The sequence below is a fragment of the Emydura macquarii genome, unplaced genomic scaffold (assembly GCF_026122565.2).
Source record: "Emydura macquarii macquarii isolate MOO-44397 ecotype Brisbane River unplaced genomic scaffold, CSIRO-AGI_Emac_v2 contig_3477, whole genome shotgun sequence".
In the NCBI taxonomy this organism is placed as follows: domain Eukaryota; kingdom Metazoa; phylum Chordata; order Testudines; family Chelidae; genus Emydura; species Emydura macquarii.
Window position 1 is genome coordinate 2,464,730 of NW_027133614.1, and position 19,948 is coordinate 2,484,677.

The 19,948-nt window shown below is 47.9% G+C and overlaps 1 protein-coding gene across 5 annotated transcripts in view; it reads left to right on the forward strand.

Annotated features, from left to right (window-relative positions):
* The first annotated feature begins 13,297 nt into the window (after positions 1–13,297).
* The window catches only part of LAMC2 (laminin subunit gamma 2), a 37,084-nt gene continuing 30,433 nt past the window's right edge, over positions 13,298–19,948 (forward strand). For 3 of the 5 annotated variants that reach the window (XM_067535134.1, XM_067535137.1, XM_067535138.1), the window contains exons 1-2: positions 13,298–13,427; positions 13,539–13,761. In XM_067535134.1, coding sequence (XP_067391235.1) covers positions 13,677–13,761 — 85 coding nt within the window. In that variant the 5' untranslated portion in view covers positions 13,298–13,427; positions 13,539–13,676. Of the gene's footprint in view, positions 13,428–13,499; positions 13,762–19,948 lie in introns of all 5 variants that reach the window. The other 2 variants (XM_067535136.1, XM_067535135.1) reach the window with 2 other exon arrangements.

Below are 19,948 nucleotides of genomic sequence, written 5' to 3' on the forward strand. Positions count from 1 at the left end.
ACACAAATGATCTCTCATAGTGAAAGGAACTCTCCGTGTTTGCTTGGGCTAGCACAGTGGTTCCCAACCTGTGTCCCAGGGGCCAAAAGTGGCCTGCGGGGTCTTTCGAAGTGGCCTACCGCTCCCCTCCCCATGGCTGCAGAAGGGAGCCACCACCTAAGGACCCAGGCGGAGCACATTGCCGCAGGGCTACAAGATGGGTGCAGGCTCCTTGCTGCACCCAAGGGGATGGGTGATCAGCACTCCCTTCCTCTTGCTCCAGCAGGGAGCATGGCAAAGCACTCTGCCTAGGTCCCTAGATGCTGGAGTCCCTGCTGGAGCCAGAGGGAGGGGAGCACTGATCTCCTGTCCCTCTGGCTGCAAAGGGAGCTATTGCCTAGGGACAGATGTCACACATTGGGCTACAGGATGTGTGCGATCCCCCTGCTGTAGCCAGGGGGATGGGAGATCAGCAAGGAGGCAGCCTCCTCACTGAACTCTTTCCGTCTGGCTGCAGCTGTGGTGGGTGGTGCTGGTGGAGCAGCCAGGACCCATCATGCTTGAGGGGGGGCAGGACTCTAAAAATCAGTGCCTTCCGGTTTGGCCTGCACTTAGCAGGCCACCCACCGTGATTTAGCTGCCAGGCCATGTGCTTCAGTGTGTAGTGACAGTCACTCATCTACATTAGTGCTTTGTCTGTGAGCGTGTGACATACTGTGAGTAATTTGTAGGTGTAAAATAGTGAATGTAAAAATGAGCACAGTAGCATCAAAATGTTGTAGTGATTTGTAATCCTTAATGGTGTTATACATCAATACATTTTTTATGAGTTGACAGACTGGTGGCCCTTCAGGGTTGTAAAAATGATATTTGTGGCCCTCGAGCCAAAAAGGTTGGGAACCACTGGGCTAGCACTTCCTACTGATTTTCTAAACATGATCTCTTGTTTATCATATAGAAACACAAGTTTAGTCAAGAGTGAGGAGCAGCTGGTTGCATTCACTGTTCCAAAATACATAGTGGTTACAAATATCAGTGTTTGAGCAAACCTGTCATGTGGTAAAGTCTGTCTGTGGTTTTAGTTGATTAAAAGTAGTGGAATATGGTCAGTGGTTTGTACTGAAACAATGATCTTGCATGGGCCGTAGTTGATCTCAAGGTTGTCTTCTTTCTGTGCTATCCAAGATGCTGTGAGGAGGAAAGAATCCTTTCTGCTTTCTAGTCCAGCCCAAGACTTCTTGATCATACCTGGCCTGTAGACCAAGGGCTAGATCCTCAGCTCAAATAAAGGAGTTTAGCTCTATTGACTTCAATGGAGTTGTGGTGATTTACACCAGGTGAGGAGCCTTCTCCCTCTGCAGTCTCTGACCTACCGCTTGTGGATGATTATGCCTTTCTTAAGGCTTTAGTTTTTCAGGACTCCAAGAGGAGATGGAGCATTACTTTCCTCTGTTCCTGAGACCCATCTTCCTCCCCTGTCTTCCTGATAGATGTCTGACAGCACTGTGTTCACTCTTCAGAAATGACAGCAGCCAAGAGGCTTTGGCCTTGTCTGCGCTGCGAAAAATGGGTTACAAAACAACAGTGCAGTTGTGCTGGCAGCCGCACGGGTGCCAAGGAAGACCAAGGGTCAGGGGGTTTCATCCCCACGTAGTGAAAGGGCCTGAGCCTTGTATAACCTGGCACTGGTGCAGTTGCACTGTGGCTGGACTACTGGTGCTAATTTTCCTAGTGCAGTTGCACGTTTTGAAACCAATGGCGGTGCTGATCAGTGTGGTGGTGTCACTGAAAGCACAGATTGCACCCTATCTGCAAGCTTCTCCTTGACCCTCACCCCTGCCATCCTCTCTTAACAGATCAGTAGGAATCTTTCTCCTGTTCCTCTCTTCACTATAAAGCTGTTTTAAAGTCCTTTGAGAGCTGCCTGTCTCTCACTAACCCCTGTTTCATCTGATGAAAAAGCAGGGCTGCTTTGCTGGGTGGCATATCCATTTCAGTCACTGGGCTGGCATGACAAGGCATACAGATGTTGCCAAAGTAGACCCTTTGGGTGACTGTCCCACCCAGGTTTCACCGTGGTATTGTTCCTTTTTAATAGTGTCCATTTTGTATTGCTGTCAGCGTCTGATTTGGTGGCAGGCTGCTAATTACTGAGGCTGTTTAACTAGGCCCATGTCTTCTAAGCTTCCTCTTCAGTGGAGTAAATTATCTCCCCCTCCACATTATTTGTGCAATGACAGTGCACTTTACAACTGGTAAAATAATAAAGAGCCCTGCCCCAAATAACTTACAGTCAAAGGCAAGAACAATTACACTGTGGCTAATGGGTGAAGAGCGCCATGAGGACAGGACACAGTTGCCTCGCTCTTTCACTGTTTCCTGGTCTGCTGTGTGTCAATGTAATAGGTCAACAGCATTTTCTTTAGGTGTTGGCAAAGTGGGGGTTCTTCCAGGTTCCCTGTATGGCCAGACCTGCCTTAAGACTGGCTGACTGCATCCGGACATGCCTGAACTGGAGTAATCATGAGGATTTTCCATAGTTCCCTTGACTGCATACCAGCCGTGCTACCAGTCACTTCCGTCCAGTCACCAGAGCACACTGCCCGGGTTTAAAATGTCTGCATCACAGTGTCTATGAACTCCAGTATGTGATGGCTTCAAGACCAATATCACAACCCAAAGGAGGTAATTGCCACGATATTCCCAGTCTTGCTGGGCTGTTCCCTCTTGTGAAATCAAATAGCCAGTCTCTTTCTACTGGTAGTCTCTGCCATAAGCCCTTGTTAGTGCAGTATCTGTCTACTACGGGTGGGCGGTCTCTCCGGGTCAGGACTGGAGCGGTCCATAGGTGCAGTGCTGTAAGGAAAAGTAAGCATGAAGGAGACTGGAGGCTGTTCCTTCCGGCTCCAGATGGAGTTACTTTGGGAGGCACTGGATGTTGTGCATAAGATGATCTGCAAGTAAGCAAGCACATGAAGGAAGCCACAGCCTGATGCCTGTAATGCTGAAATGGAGCCTGTGGATTGTGAGAACCTCCAGCCCATCCATAAAAGGGGTAATGCAAGAAACAGATCCCTCAGGAGGCATTGAGCTGAGACATAGAATTCCAGCAACCCCACCAGGTACTCCCCGGGGGGAGACTTAGCGCTGCTTGTATTTCTGGGATTCTGCTCCGCATAGTACGAGCTTGGGTGTCTCATGGGAAGTGGGGGGCTGCTGACACTGCTGACCCCAGGGACGTGCTGTTTGTTTGCTTCCTGCGGTAACTGGCACTGCATGATTTTTGTCCACAGAACTTTTTCTGGGCTCCTCTTAGTTTAGCTTTGCACTTGCTGGATTTAGGCAGGTTTGCTTGCTGACACCTGTGGGCCATGTGTCTCCTCCACGCAGCCTTTCCAAGGAGCCCTATAACCATGGCCAGGGAGTTTGGATTGGGGTGGAAGGGGTGAGGGCATGGTTGAAACAGAGCTCACACTGTCGGTTTGTTTCACAGCCGTGGCTGCTAGATGGTCATGCCGTGGTTGTCTTCAGCTGACACCACTAGTGTCTTTGCTATCCTTGACAGATATGGCTGTGAAGACATTGTAGGAGACAACCAACACTGGCCAGGGAATGCACTACGTGACTGAAGGATCTGTAACCTCTGACTCTCTGAACAGTGACGCTGGCTGGTACTAATTACCGTTGCAGCTTCCTAAGTATGTACAGCTCTTCACAGGCAAATCAAACCTGTGCCTTTCCTGAGGAACTCTCCATCTGCTTTAGAAGGAATGGCCCAGATCCTCAGCAATAGCGAAGGCACCCGCAGCACAATAAAGAGGGTTGGACAGATCACCTTTGTGCTTTCCCATCCCTCCCCCGGCTGATTGTGCAGTGGGCTGATATTCCATTGTAACTCAGGCCTGCTTTGGAATACTATGGCCAGCTGCCCCGAGGTGGCAACATAGCAGCCGGGGATTAGCAGGGGGTTGGGACGTTATGGCCACGCCACCTATGTTGGCAGCATGGTGTGGGAGATGGGCGCTGGAACCAATTTTTATAGTGGGGGTGCTGAGAGCCACTGAACCAAACTGTAAAGCCTGTGTAGGATGGAAACCACTTCAAGCCAGGGGGTGCAGCAGTTCCAGACCCTAAGGCGGGAGTGGTGTAGGAGCTGCTGTGCCACGGGGGATCTGACTACAGTGAGGTGACCTTCCTGAGGCTCACTTCAGGCTTCTGTGTTCTGGCAGAGTGGTGCCAAGTGGCTGCAGTGTAAAGCTGTGGACCAACGTAAGTGCTAATGGGGCAGGAGGGGGGAAGAACAAGAGATCCGGGGGGAGAGCAACACATCCAGCAGTAAGAGCGTGCAGTTGCTTTGGGTTGGCTTTACTAGAGTGCTTGATGGTTCTGCTTCCCTTTCTGTTGCTGGTACTTTGGCGTGGTGGTGCTAGTGCAGGATTGGTCTCCATTTCGTGTGTACTCAGCTATGGGGTCGACTGGGAAAGAGGCAGGAGTGCATCTGGGCGCACAGGAGAAGGCAGGGGGCTGAGGGAGGGCAGAAGGTTGTGGATGGGAGTGGGGCGGGACCTGAGGACTAGGCTGAGTGGCCTGGCTGTGTTGAATTGGCAGCAGGGCGTTAGTGAGGTGAATCCAAGGGCAGTAAGTTAATGGCAATGGCCAACATAGGTGGTGGTTGGGGTCCACGCAGCTCAGGTGAAAAGAGTTGATTGACTCTGGCTGCCTCTGCTGGCAAAAAGGTCTGGCGGGAGAGATCTGGGCTCCTTGGGGCTGCTCACGACAGATTGCTACTGCGGGAGTTCAGGGAGACCATTAGGACCCAATGCCCTGGGGTGTTTCCTTAGTGCAGTTCTTATGGGGACAGGAGAAGGGATGCTGGGAGGCCTGGCTCTGCTCCTTTGTTCCACTGGCTGGAGTGAGGATTACTATCTGGGGGAGCAGGGCCCCCTTCTGGAGGCTATTGATGGTGAACGTGAGCTGCCTGGAGCAGGCAGGGGAGGTGGCCCGGGCCTGGTGCCCTTGAGCAGCTTCATGGCGGAGGCTAGGACGGGGCTGGGGGCTGGACACAGCCATACCATGCCTAGGTGAGACACGTACACACAATCTGAGGTACAGCTGTGGCAGGCGTAACCTGGATATGTTCAATTGGTAACAGGTTCCAGATAAGATTCCCTCTGGGCCTAGGTGCTAAGCTGATAGAGCGCCTCTCTGGGAGTTACTGGGAAATGTCAGGACTGGTGTATGGGAACCTCCTTGATGTCCCATGGGCACCTGGCAGCAGAGTTGCCACAGGATTCTGGGACAGAGAGAAGAATGCATTAAATGCAGAAGAAAGGAAATAGATTCCTTCCTTATCTCACTCACCCGTGTGTGTGTTTTGTGACTGATGGGCAGGGCGTAGGTGAGGCAAGGCCAGACATGACTGTACTTCCTTGTGCTGCAGACACCTCAGTGGCAGTCTAGCCCGGTGGGCTTGCCTGGCTTGCTCACTGGAGCCGTGTGGAAGGGCACGGTCCCTGAGTGATCTGCCACAGCCTGCGGAGGAATTCTACTTCAACCTCAGTTTACAGAAAGGTGTCCCTGGGGCTGTTAATCTGAGTAGGGAGGCGATCATGGGTTTGATCATTCTTCTGAGACATGCTTTTACCACAGCCTGGCCGCCCCCTGGTCCTGTAACTCCTGGGGCATTTTTAGAACTGGTGACAAGTTGGTTCTTGCTCACTGAATCATTGCTCTTCATTAGGAATGAGGGCAGGGCAGGGGAGCCTCGACTCTGCAGTCACTGGAACTAACCAGCACTACTGAGTTCAGGAACAAACTGGAAAGGCCAGGGATCTCCTTGGTACCGTACACATGTTCCTGGCAGAATCCCATTTTGGCAGGGTTCCAGATTATATTAATGGGGCCGTTTTGTCCCATGAAAGCAGGAAGGCAGCCTGGTCTGGTGAACTAAGCACACTCTTGGGAGCCTAGGAACTTCTGTATTTTAATCTCAGTTCTGCCACTGACTTGCTTTCTGTGGCCTTGGGAAAGACACTTAACATCTCCAACCCAATTTCCCCATCTGTATGGTGAGGATGAAGACATTGTAATGCTTCCCCACAGTTCTGAGGCACGCTGCTATCACCTGCCCTTAGTGTGAGAAAGCTTTGTCTTTGCCTGCTGGGAGTCAGCTCCCCAATGCCACCAGCCACAGACAACACAAGCACCTCCCACCCCTCAGGCCTACACCCACCCCGCTGTCACCTTAGAATCATAGAATATTAGAGTTGGAAGGGACCTCAGAAGGTCATCTAGTCCAACCCACTGCTCAAAGCAGGACTAACCTCAGCTAAATCATCCCACCCAGGGCTTTGTCAAGCCGCAGCTTAAAAACCTCTAAAGATGGAGATTCCACCACCCCCCTAGGTAACCCATTCCAGTGCTTCACCACCCTCCTAGTGAAAAACGTTTTCCTAATATCCAACCTAGACCTCTCCCACTGCAACTTGAGACCATTACTCCTTGTTCTGTCATCTACCACCCTTGAGAACAGCCTAGCTCCATTCTCCCTGGAACCCCCTTTCAGGTAGTTAAAGGCTGCTTTCAAATCCCCCCTCATTATTCTGTTCTGCAGACTAAACAAACCTAGTTCCCTCAGCCTCTCCTCATAAGTCTTGTACTCCAGCCCCCTAATCATTTTTGTTGCCCTCCGCTGGACTCTCTCCAATTTGTCCACATCCTTTCTGTAATGGGGGGGCCCAAAACTGGACACAATACTCCAAATGTGGCCTCACCAATGCCGAATATAGGGGAACAATCACTTCTCTTGATCTGCTGGCAATGCTCCTACTAATGCAGCCCAATATGCTATTAGCCTTCTTGGCAACAAGAGCACGCTGCTGACTCATATCCAGCTTCTTATCCACTGTTACCCCCAGGTCCTTTTCTGCAGAACTGCTGCCTAGCCCATCAGTCCCCAGTCTGTAGCTGTGCATGGGATTCTTCCATCCTAAGTGGAGGACTCTGCACTTGTCCTTGTTGAACCGCCTCAGATTTCTTTGTCTAGGTCCCTCTGTATCCTATCAGTACCTTCCAGGGTATCTACCACTCCTCCTAGCTTAGTGTCATCTGCAAACTTGCTGAGGGTGCAATCTACCCCATCCTCCAGATCATTAATGAAGATGTTGAACAAAACCAGCCCCAGAACCGACCCCTTTGCACTAGGCACTCTCTGGCCCCTGAGCCCCTCCCAGGAAAGTCCAGCCCTTGCTGCACTGGACACCTGCCATATTTGCAGATTTGCTGCTCCCGAAGAAACAATGCATCCCAGTCACACTTAGATCATGGCTCTGTTAAACGTACGGCACTTATGTTTAAACAAGGATGTTTGTTTAGCGAAGTATAGAGAATGTCTAGAAAGAGCAAGAAGTAGTATTGGAAACGGAAGGATGCAGAGAAAATAAAATCGTTACATGCATTCTAGAACCTAAACTGATTTAATTAGATGCTTTTGTGTCTTCGACCGTTGCTCACCCAGAGTCCTTCCAGTGTTTTGCAGTCAGGCTTGGCTGTGATCTTCTGTTCATAAGCCTAGTCACGCAGTCAGCTTGCTCCCTTGGCAGAAGATGCTGTGGTGGCGGTTTGCAATACCTGATGTGCCAGACTCGTCCTTTGATCTTAGTCACAAGCAGGACACAAGCCCCCCTGTGAATTGTTTGGTTCCTGTAGGTTCTCCCTCTAGCATTCACAAATTATTGCAGTCCAGCTCCACGTCTATCACACAGATAACTGTAGTTTTTCATTCCCTCCTTTCCCTTAGGAAAGTTGTGTCGTGGCAGCAGCATGAGGAATTATATTGCTGTATAATATTGAGATGGCCGAGACAGTAGATGGATTTTTCCTCAAAGGATGAACTGCCAGGATCTTCTGGGTTTATCTCACTTAGTCAATTCCCTGCCCCTGCAGGGAACTCTGGCATAGGGGCACCTCGGTCTCACCCGTTCTCTGCTTGTAGCACACAATAGTTCATTCTCTTGAGGGCTATAATACTTTGGTCTAATTCTGGTGGTTGGGTTGGTGGGTGGTGTTGGTGGCCTGTGATATACAGGGGATCAGACTAGCTGATCCGGTGGTCTCTTCTGTCTGGCCTTTTACTCTCATTGCAAAGACCTTTTTTAAAAATGAATATCAAATGGCTAGCAGACTCTATGTGTGTTTTATATAATTGTTCCCTCCATGAAGAGGGCAGGGGAAACCTAACTAGAGATAGTGCCTGTTCTTCAGATGTAGATGTCTGTCAACATGCATCAGGCCCAGCCACAGGAATGACGGTATGTGCACACCCGGATGACAGTATTATTTGCACCCCATCTCTTTCCCTTCTTTGTTTCCTGGACTTCTCATTCACTTTCTCATGCCCTTTCTCTGGCTTCCTCCTCATCTCTCGTGCCTTGTTGCTTCTCTGGAACAGAGAACTTCTCTTCTAGTCTAGCCTGTCTCCTCCTGCAGCCTGTTTTGGGATGGGCTCCCAGACCGGGCAGTTATCTGATCTGACGGTGCCTATGCAGTCTACGGTTCAAAATGCCCATGCTGTACACACCAGGGAAGTCTGCAACAGCAGAATTGGTAAACCACTGATCTGAACGAATCACGGAGACCGGTTAAAGGGAAAAAAGGCATAAAGGAACTCATGATGGGAGCTGGTGTTGGCATGTTGTGGTAGACAATGAATTAGATGAACCTTAATAATGGGCCTGAGCAAAAGGTGTAGCTCTACAGCCCCATTTCATAGACTTTTATGATCCGAAAGGGACCATTAGATCATCTAGTCTGATCTCCTGCATAACACAGGCCAGAGAATTTCCTCCAGTTACACCTGTGTTGAACCCAATAACCTGTCTTAGGCTAAAGCATCTCTTCTGGAAAGAGAGTTAGTTGTGATTTGAAGAGATGGAGAAGCCACCACTTCCTTTACTAGTTTGCTCCAGTGGCTAACACTAACTACACCCACAGCTAAAACTTGCATCCACTTTTGTGTGTGTTTGGGGTCAGAGTTTTGGTTCTAGGGCCCCAACTTGAAACCTTCAGATATTAAATGAGCCACTTCAGTGTCCATATTTTACCTCAGGTATCCCTTTCTAAAAACCGGCACACATGGGAGCCCGCTAGCGTATGTAACAGGATGCTCCTATAAGGGTAGAACTTTTCATTCCCTTTAACTGCCTCCACAGTGTGATATGTGGTGTCAGGACAATAATCTCTTAAAGGATGCAGGAGAGAGATTTTTCAGGATGTATAAGAAAAAGCCGTTCACACTGTTCTTAACTACTCCTTGAAATCTCAGTGTGCAACAACACCACTCAGCTCTCATAATGCTTTTTATCCATAGGTGTCAAAGTAAGGAGTTCAGTATCACTGTCCCCATTTCACAGATGGGGAAACTGAGGCACAAGGCGCAGAAATGACTTGCCTGAAGTCACCCAGCAAACCAGTGTCAGAGCTGGGAATGGAACCCAGTTCTCCTGAGTCCCAGTCCAGTGCTCTACCCACCAGGTCATACTGCCTCATGTATGTAAACCAACTTCTTTTTGGAATTTTTTTGTTATCCGGATGTGCTGTACATCTGTTTTAAACTATTGACACTAGGTTTACTTCCTAGTTCCTGCACAGAAGTAGAATGGAAACTTATGATTGGCAAATCTACATGCAGTGAGTCAAAGAGAGCCAGAACATGATAGAGGCAAATTTAGTTCTTGTCAAAGAGCCTGAGTTACCGGCTCACTTAAAGACATTTTCCCCATAGAACAGGATCAAGGGTCAAGGTCTATCCAATGGGGGGCAATGTGGGGAATCTTGTACTGCTGCGAACTGCACAGTACCTGTTCTGTCGATAACCATTGGACAGCAGTTACGAGGACTGTCACTTATGCTCTTTTAATTAGTCCTAAATTTACTTTTTCAACCTATTAATCTAGAATCTATACTCTTTGAGAATATTTTTCCTGGATGGCAGTTAGATGTTAATCCAGTGATGGAAAACCTGGTAGGCTTTTTGCATTGGAGAGAAACTATTTTAATACAGAACAGTAAAATCATTAGCCCAGACTTTACAGCCGCTCTGATCAGTTGGTGGGAACTTCTCTCACAAAGCACAGAGCCTGCTAGCTGTATGACTTCTACACTTCTTTTGACAATGGATTGAATGAATCCCTCTGCAGTAAGAGATGGGTATCACTCAGATCCAGAGAGTAAGGGGCAGGGTACAAGAGAAGAGAGCTTGATGTCAAAAATCCCATTCCCTAGGCCTTGGGTAGTGAAATGACTCCCTTGTTCCGATTTACCGGCTCAGAAAAGGTAACTCTTCTTTGAGAGCGACTAGAAGATAGCAGCAGCCTAGAAGCATAAGTTCGCTTCACTAAATGCTTGTATAAACCCTGCAGGAGGGCAGGTCGTTTGGAATGACTCAGTGATTAAAAAAATAAAGTAGATGGGGAGGAAACCTGTGAAAATCGTAACGTTCTAATGGGAAAAATGAACATGGAAAATCAGGCGAGGGGCTCTTGCTACATTCTGGGAATCGATAGAAAACAATGGGGAAGGGAGATGCCGTCTCTGGAAGAATAGCTGTCAGGCCACCTTATGCCAAAATGCTCCAGAAGGGCCATATTTTGGTAGAGCAAGCACAGCTGGGCTGTGTAGTGAGTTGAAGGAGGGACTTGAAGGAGTGGGTTGAGGAAAGGGGGGTCAAATCAGGTCAGGACATTCTGGGCAAGGTGGATAGAACAGTGGTTAGAACAGTGGGCAAGGTCCCGGGTATCCTATGTGTCTGAGATATATCTACAGCCCCCCCCATCTCTGTGATATCCGAGCACCTAATAGTCTTCAAGTCTTTATCTTCACAACACCCCTGGGAAGCAGGGCAGTGCTGTTATCCCCATTGTACAGATGGCGGACTGAGGCACAAGGTCACACAGGAAGTCTGTGGCAGGGCAGAGACCTGAACCCGGCTCTGCCATATCCCAGGCTTGCACCCTAACTCCTGGGCCCTCTTCTCATCCTCAAACCATTTATTTATTACATGTATCTTTAAGACGCCTTTCCACACTGCTGCCTTAGAGCTTTCCACATGGCCACTGCTGCCATCATTGCAGCGAACAGAAGGAAATTCCATGAGGCAGAATCTTTAGTCTGTTTGCCTCTCCCCACCAAAACACATCAAAGCAGCAGCCCCACGTCCAAGTTGTCTGCTTGTGTCACGATTTTACCGGCATGGTTTATTTACCTAGTCCCCAGGAGCATAACCACCAGGTATCTCCCCTCTGCCACACGCCTTTCAACCGAGATCATGGTCCTCTTAGCTCATTTTAAAGAATATGTCGGGGGTGTAGCATATATGCCCTTGAAAGGATCTTTTGTATATTGCAGATTAAAATGATGGATGAAAATCAAGGTTCCCCAACAGAGTCATTTTATTTCATCAGAAAGCTGCTTTGTGATTGTCTCTTTCACAGGACTGTAGATTTTGCTTTCATTTTACAGTTCCTCAACTAGTAACAAAGTGGAAGTTGGGCCCTTCCCCATGTGTTTTTTTAAGATCCTTTCCAAACAGTGCTATTGTACTAAAGGGTCTATATAAACAGAACATCACCTATAATTTCACTTCTGTGGAGGCTGGAAGTGCTCTTTTCTTTAAGGTCCAGGTGAAATGGGTTATCTGGAAAATAAGGCTTTAAAAGGTATCTTTTGGTTAGGGTCTTGTACACATTAAATGCTATAGTACCAGACATCATGACTTGGCTCTGGTGGGGAATGACTGATGAGTAAAGATGAAGTAAATATGTATGTATGAATGATGAGTCAGAGGGAGGGATGTATCCAGCTAGTGTTTGAAGGATGTAAACCCCAAGGAAGGAGAGGAATTGGTTAGAGTGGTGTGAAAGGGGAAAGGGAGGAGCAATATGATGGAAATTGAGTAAGGAAAAATGTTGGTTAAATATCAGGAAAAACTTCCTGACAACGAGCTCCGTTCTCTCTGGGGAAGTGGTGGAAGCCCTGTTGATGGGGGTGTTTATAGATATGTGGGGCAATAGAGTAGAAAACAGACTGCAGTGATCAGATCTGTTTTGGCAGGTGGATGGTGTAATGCTTCCTGTGTAGACCAGTGGAGGAAGACCTGGAGGAAATAGCATCTTTTGCAGCACATGAGGAATCTTTATTAAATGTACTTTATCAAATGAGTGACCAACCCACAAGGTAGTTCAGCAAGAGCCCTCTGTTACTTACCACATTAGGAATATTTACACCTCACCTTTTAAAACGCATCAGATAAGGTAATCATGGGTAGCAGAAATTGACATGCCATCAGCAAGTTGTCAGGTTGGGTTTATTGTTTGTCACGAGCTATGCTAAGCTCTATTGCATTAAATTAAAAGAGAAGGAAGTGCTAGTAAAAGATCACTTAAAAGCAATCAGCAGAGTCAGTAAAGTTGGCCAAGGGGAATCCCAGCAGTTCAGGGGAATCATGCTGGTTGCACTCCATTGAGTTCCCAAAATGCGGCTCCTGATGAGGAACCATGGCATGTACAGCTGTTGGAGGCAGCACCAGGAATTAAATCCTTAGGAGGCTGTTGGGCAGTTTGAGATCCAGATTGGAACCTAAACATTAATTACCTGAGTTAGAGATTGGGCTTGGCCTTGGCGCTGGCCCTGAAGCTAGCAGAACAGCAATAAATGGGGGAGCATTGACTGGAGTGGGTAGGATTTCAAACCATGGGTTCAGTCCCCATGGAGCAGAATAACCAGAAAGCTGGGGTTCAAGGCCAAGCTTGTAGTGCTCCTTAACTACTTCTCCCTGAGCTGGTCGTGCTCTTGGGCAGTTCACCAGAGCATCTGGGTGTAGTTATACCCAACAGAGACCCTGTGACAGTAATCAGGAGGCATATGATGTAGTGCACAGCACCAGACCTGGGTTTTAATCCTGATTCTGACCCGCTGTGTGAACTGGAGCAAGTCACTTCACCTCTCCATGCCTTTCCTTCCCCTCCCCTCCTTTGTCTGTTTTGTCTATTAGATTGCAAGCTCTTTGGGACAGGGACCGTCTCTCACAATGCATCCGTACAGCACTTTGCACCATGGGACCCTGATCTTGACTGTGGCTTCTAGACGCAGCTGTGATACAGGTGGTGGTAATCAGTTCATGAAAAGCACTCTCAAGAAGGGATAGTGACTGGGATTGCTGATTTCTGCAGCAGGTTTGGGTACAATGAAGGATTCACAGCACCTGCAGCAGCTTTTATTTACTTTTGAGGGGCTTCTGCTGAGGAGAGCAAACTCATTACTAGATTAAACTGATGGGACATTGCTGGGAATAGGATCATGCTGCTGATGTATCTTTCTCTTCCTCCAAGCCTCCACCCTGTCTGGGTGTGTGCCGTTGCTTTGGCTGGTGCAGGACAGCCCCGAGAGAGCTGGTAAGGAGATCTGGGGTTTGTGTGTGTCTGCTTCACATGGGCTGGGCTCTACTTATTCACAAGGTGAGTCAGACTGAGGCACACGCTTTCTTCCTGTCTGGAGTGACTCAGGTAGAGGAGCTGATAAAGCCACCGGAGAAGAGAAAGCAAAGCACACTGGAAAGTCCGCTGCAAGCTTCCTGCAGGCCTCCCAAGCTTTGATCTGGTGCATAGTGTGTTTATGTCAGAAACAGCGCTGGATCCTCCGAAATGACTCTGCACTGGCTGCTAACTCTCAGCTTCCTCTGTGTGTGTCTCTTCCTGCCTGCAGCCATTGGTACCAACAGAAGGGAAGGTGAGGCTTACCTGATTAAATCTTCCTGCTTTAGTTCAGGAAACTTACTGATTCCACTTGCAACTTTTTTTCAATTCTGCACTTGTGAAGGGGACTCCAAATGACCTTAACTGCTATAGAGCCCCCTGGATGAGACAGCATTAAGCTATGAGATCTCACTCCCTCCTCTTGGGGATTTTCAGGGGTGCTTGTGGATGGGAGGGGTAACATTCTGAATGGGAACAAACATTAGACACTACAAGCTGGATTTCCTCAGCACTGAAATATCACACGGATACTGCATTGGTTCATCAGGACCATTTGTAGCCCAGATTATTCTAGGACCCCCTTTAAATAACTTGCTGGTGTGTAATTACTCTATTTCTTTCTTTAAAGATTCTCTATTTGAGAGGGATTTGGGTTTGAACATGTTAATTACATTACGCTGTATATTGTATTCTGTTTATTCAGCACCATTAGTAGTCAAAAGTGTTTGCTGTGAAGCCAATGCAAGAACTGTAAGAAGAATGCTTTTCTGTTTTAGTTACACTTATGACATTCAGCTCTCTTGGAGATTTGCTTTTCAAAGTGTTAGACCATGTCTGCACACACCTCACAGTGTTTCCAGCCTGCATGTGAGCATGTATACAGTTATCTGTTGTGACACTACATAACTAGTGTTTTTATATGTTGCAAGATACATTGCGTGGTGTGTGTGTGTGTGTGTGTGTGAGATTGCAACCGGTACTGTGACAGTGCAACTCTTTGTGTGTGTGGCTGTATGAAAGTGTGACACCATGCATGTATAGTATGTTTTGCTAAATTGCGTTACATTTGCAGAGTGCGTATTGACACTAACAGGGTCTTCATAGACTGTGCAAGTTGGTCTGAGCTTATGGACGTATTGCTCTTACTATGTATCACAGGCAATGGTGTGACAGGGTCATGCGTGAGGCAATGTTGGGGGAGGGGGGTGTTGTATGTAAGGACATGCCACTACGTTTGTTTATAGATATTTGCTTAACGTTGTCAGTTTGCTGGAGGCATCTCTGACTACATCGATAAAGGTGTGCTGCTGTGTATATTTCATATTTGCCTAAATGTGTATGTGTTAGAATGTAATACTATGTATGCATTTTAATTATTATTGGATTGGAAGCAGGGCCTATATTTTTAATTAATTTTAATGTAAATGCACCTACAGATGATGGAAACAGTAAAGGAAGAAGTACTGAAAACAAGCCTGTTTTGCAAAAACAGATCTAATTCATTTAAGGTGCAGCACTAATCAGATTATTATAGCAAACATAACTATATCTGAAATGAAATCTCTGAATAAACCAGAATAGTTTCTCTTCCCCTGCAGTAAATGAATCAGTATAGTCAGACGTTCAGTTTACATGGACTTTGAACCTCTTATTTCACTTGGTATAAAGTGACGATCAAATCAATAGCAAATTATTGACAGGCTCTTATTGAACATAATTAATCTTCAGGAAATTTCCTGAACCAGTTAATCCAAAGTACTCAAGTTTAATGTTGGTACTCTCTCCTGCACTACTCACCAATCACCCACATCCATGCAATTAATACAACCCTTTGTTTACAGCTTAACTATTAAGTCAAATGAGCTAAATATTAAATCTCATTTAGTTACATAGGATTGGATATTGATTTTTCAAATTACTCAGCAAAACTTGTTGTAATCGCTATGTAGGTTGTGATGTTAGCAGGGTTTATGACCTGCTATATATTTCTGGGTATTGCAGTGTGTCATTCAATGATTGGATGTGTGCTTCTCTGCATGACACTGTTGTAATGATTTGGGCATATAATGCTGTGCACTAGCATGGCACAATTTTTTCTCATGTGCCATCATATGTGATGGTGTGAGCTTTGTGGCATGCGTATCTTTTTTGGTTGGCTGTGGGTTTCTAGGCAGTGACGTTTGCCCTTATCCTGCTGGTGCTGGTGCCAACGAGGGAGATCTCGACTACCTTTGCTTTGTGTGTGCTAAAGGTTGGTTCTCAAGTATTTCTGGTACAAGAAACACCCTTGGATGTTTCAGGACCCTGAGTGAAGTCAGATGTGTGGGGCTTAGCAGCTTTTATCTCCTTCAAGTGGGGAGAGTTTGACAAATGGATTGGAGGTGTTCTCATTATTAGTAGGTGACGGAGGGTTGGGCAGCCGGAAGGGAGCCTGAGTGTTTGATCCCGGTGCGTGTGTGTGTTTCTGGGGCTGGAGGAATGGGCTGGATTGGGGTGCGAGCTGGTAAGGGTTGAGCCTACAGGTTCAGCTTTCTATGATGGAGTGGCAGGAGTTGGCAGGTGCAGGCTGGGCTGGGATCCTGAGAGATACAGAGCGCTGTGCATTTGGTACATGCCACAGGCCCTTCCCTAGTGCTTCCATTGGCGCATGAAAAGGGAATCGGTATTTGGGGCTCTCAGACAGCCACACCCATCCCGCTCTGTTCCGTCTAACAGGGATTCCTCTGTGCGCTCCACTGGGATGTGGGAAATTGTTCCTGTCAATGCCGTGCCAAGTTCCCAGAGCTCAGACTGCCATAATGAGCTTTTCAGACTGGCCTAGAGAGCTCCCACTCAAGCCTTTGCCCTGCAGAGGCCTGGGAAGCTCGGTTCACTGGCCCAACCGAGCGCTGTGTAGGCAGCTTGGAAGCCGGACACAGCCAGCATCTCTGCCACATCTTCCCAGCTCCGTCCTTCTGTAGTTGTCCAGCTCCAAACACTGCGATGGGCATAGCGAAAGCAGGGTCAGGTCATAAGAGGCATCGTCTTGCAATATCTTGCGTCCACTCCTCTGCTTCTCCCACGAACCACGGCTACTAAATACATTTGATGTGGGAATCGCAGCCTGATTGTTCAGAGCCCTGGAGAGCCAGCGTGCATGTACTGCAGAAACCCTAACTGACGCAGGTATGAAGCAACCTGTTGAACTCACTCCACACTGTTGTTCCTTTTCAACCCAAGCAGCTAGTCGAAGTTTGGGGCCATAGGGATGTTCCATTGGGAGGTAGAAATTGATGAAGTCTGGTATTTTCTTTGATGCAGTTTTGTTCATTGACAAGGACTGTAGAAAGCTCTGCTTCTCCGAACGCAGGAGGAACCAAGAACAAATGGAGCCGTTTCCTAGCTTACAGCCCCAATACTCTTTTTAGCCAGGACCTGACCCAAAAGCTCTCAAGCTTTTTCCTGAGTCACGCTCTGCCTGCAGGCTCCTGCTTGGCTTTCTTCCTCCTCTCAGCCTCTCTGTCTGCAGCATGTCTTTTTTACATGCACACGTCCCCCCTCCCCCGAGCCCTCCGTCCTCTCAGGATACGTCTACATTGCAATCAGATACCCGTGACTGGCCCGTGCCAGCTACCTTGGGCTCGGCTTCTGAGGCACTTATCCTGACAGTCATGCTAATTGAAGGGTGCGTTCACACCCGCTCTCAAAGTGGTCAGTGATTCAATAAGTCACCAGTCTCTCTCAGCGTACCAGTGCCTACAGCCGAGGTGCAGGGCAGTGATATGAGTTATTTGTTTAGCTCGGTACAATGAAATAAATAGTACTGCCAAGCAACTACTCCAACTCCTTGTGGCCAGAGGCAGATTGGTGAAGCGGCTGCTGACTGATGCAAGACATGGCCAGTGCATGGAGGAAAGCGAGATGTGCTGCTCTCCCCTCCCTGTTGAGCGAACACCACGGCTGAGACTCCAGGGGAGAAAGGAGCTTCTTTCTCCATTTCTGGACCCAGCTTGGGCTCCCTGCTCCAGAGAGCCTATAAACTCGGTGGCGATGAGGAGGCATTCCATGCGGTGGCAGATTTTCAGTGCTCTCTGCGCATGTCTGAAGACACAAAACTTTATGGGCTGCAGTCATTCACCTAGCGTTGCAGTCTGTTATGGAGATGGCAGTCCAGTGATGAATACTAGCTGCACTGAACTGACCGTCTGCTGGTTTTATTCATCTCCTGGAATAATCAAACAGGAAAAGAAGATTGGCTTTGGATTCAGCCATCTCCACGAGATGTTACCTGGAAAGGGGAGAGGTTTTGGTTGTCATAAAAGCTTTATTGCATTGAAATGTGTTGGTTCCCAGTGCTGAAAAGACCTTTTGCATACTGGTTTGGTCTGTAATGTTACTAGACTCATTACTCACTAGAGCTGAAATGTGAGTTGCACAAATTCAGGACTAGCCCTATTTTCATCTTACAGTACAGAATTAGGTCGGCTTAACTACATCGCTCAGGGCTGTAAAAAATGTCATGCCCTGTGCATTGTAATTAAGCTGAGCTAAGCTCCAGCATAGACACTGCAAGGTCAATGGCAAAATTCTTCTGTGACCTAGCTACTGCTTCTTAGAGAGATGGATTTACTACAGCAGTGGAAGAACTTCACTGTGCCAGTATAGTGTTTCTAGTATAGACATACACTTATTTATGCATGAATTAAAGACTACAGCAATGGTATGGAGCCCGCAGCCTGCCTGTGTCCTGCTCCCATCCTTCAGAAGCAGGAGTCATTATCAGAACAGCTGGTGCGAGTTTCTCCCTCTGTCTGCTTTGAAAGTGAGGTTTTGCTGAGTACATGCTCTGGATCACCTGCATCCTGGTGCAGCAGTAAAGAATCCCAGCTGTTCTGTCTGCAGGCCTCACCTCCGAACAGTTGGATAATTCAGTTTTCCCAAGGTAGGGCCTCTCAGCACCAGATAAGAAAGAGCCTTTCTATTGTAAATCCCCTGCTTCCCCCAGCCCTCAAACACAGCATCCCATTATCGACTCAAACAGTTCACCTTTTTTTTAAAAAAGCTTAATCTACTTAGCTCTCACGCACAGAGGCTCCTGGGGAAAAAGCCCAAGGATAGGAACAAACACACAGTCAGTCCAATATGTGGCATCACGTCAGGTTAATGATGCATTAACCCAATCTGTTGCCCAGGGTCAAGACTAGAGATGTAGCCTCCATGCAAAGGCAAGATGTGAAAATGAGCTGGGCTGTTATCCCCTGTAGGATGTGCTGACACCAGTTTAACAACCTGGCCAGACTTCTGGGATATGCAAAAACATATTGGAAGCTGTGTGCATGTGATCAGACAGCATTAAGCTGGCCCCAGTGAAACCGCATGGGGAGTCGAATTTCAAATGAGAATGGAAACCTTTTGAGAAAAATTTGGCTAAGTGGTCAGTGCCAGATGTCCTGTCTCCCCATGGTAGGGTTGCAAGTAAAGAACGGTGTTACTGGAGTGGACCTATCTTGGTTACTGCTTCCTGCCATTGGTTGGCATATTCATCATGTTAGCAATCCTGGCTGATGCATGTGAACATGTTTGTCTGCCAGGCACATTAATGGTGCATGGGTGAGGATGTCTGTCTGTGCTACGTGGGGAGTCTGGGCATTGTATGCCTAGGTGGTGGGAGTAAAGGGCTAGCCCCCCAGCACTGTGGGTCACAAATGTGAACCCCATTTTTAATGGAAGGGAGCGATGGTTCTAATTCCTAGTTAAAAATCTGAGCGCTACAATGCTGGGGGGAGTGTTAGGTCTGCTTCCCCTCTTCCCCCTCCCCCGGCATGCTGGAGAGGAAGAGGGTTCCTGGGAGCCTTTTCCTTACATGCTACTCACCCCGGGACATAACTGAGTTCCTCGTGCTGGCAAGTGCAACCAGCAGGTGTGGATGGGGAGTGAACACGGCCAGCAGCACTCAGCAGCCCAGAGAGGGAGGTCAGGGGCTACCCCCTTCGCCCCTTCTGCAGCACGGAGCCGTGCTCGAGGCAGATGCTGGTCCTCAAGTAAGTGGAAAATGACTACCATGCATTGCTGTCCTCACTCTGCTCGCCAGATTTCTGCTCGCCCTTGAATTGCCCTGGTCAGCGTCTCTCCTGAGCAAGAGACGACTTCTTCTTTCTGTTCCCAAACTTCTCTCTGTCTCCCTCTCTTGTTCATCTTATGAGACTTCCCCTGGTTTATCTTTCCAGTGTCTCCCTTTGCCTTTGCCCTTCTGCATTTTCTCTCCATTTGTGAAGTGAGGTTAGTGCTGGTAGAAGATGCTGGATTAACAGTGGGAAACCCACATTCACAATCTAGATGAGGTTCAGCAGGGCAAACTTCCCTGGCTGGGACAACCTCTACAAGGGTAGCGCACCCCGGTGGCCCATTCACTCCTTGGTGCCTCTGATACAAGGCGGTCAGTGATGAGCGGGTTCTTCTAA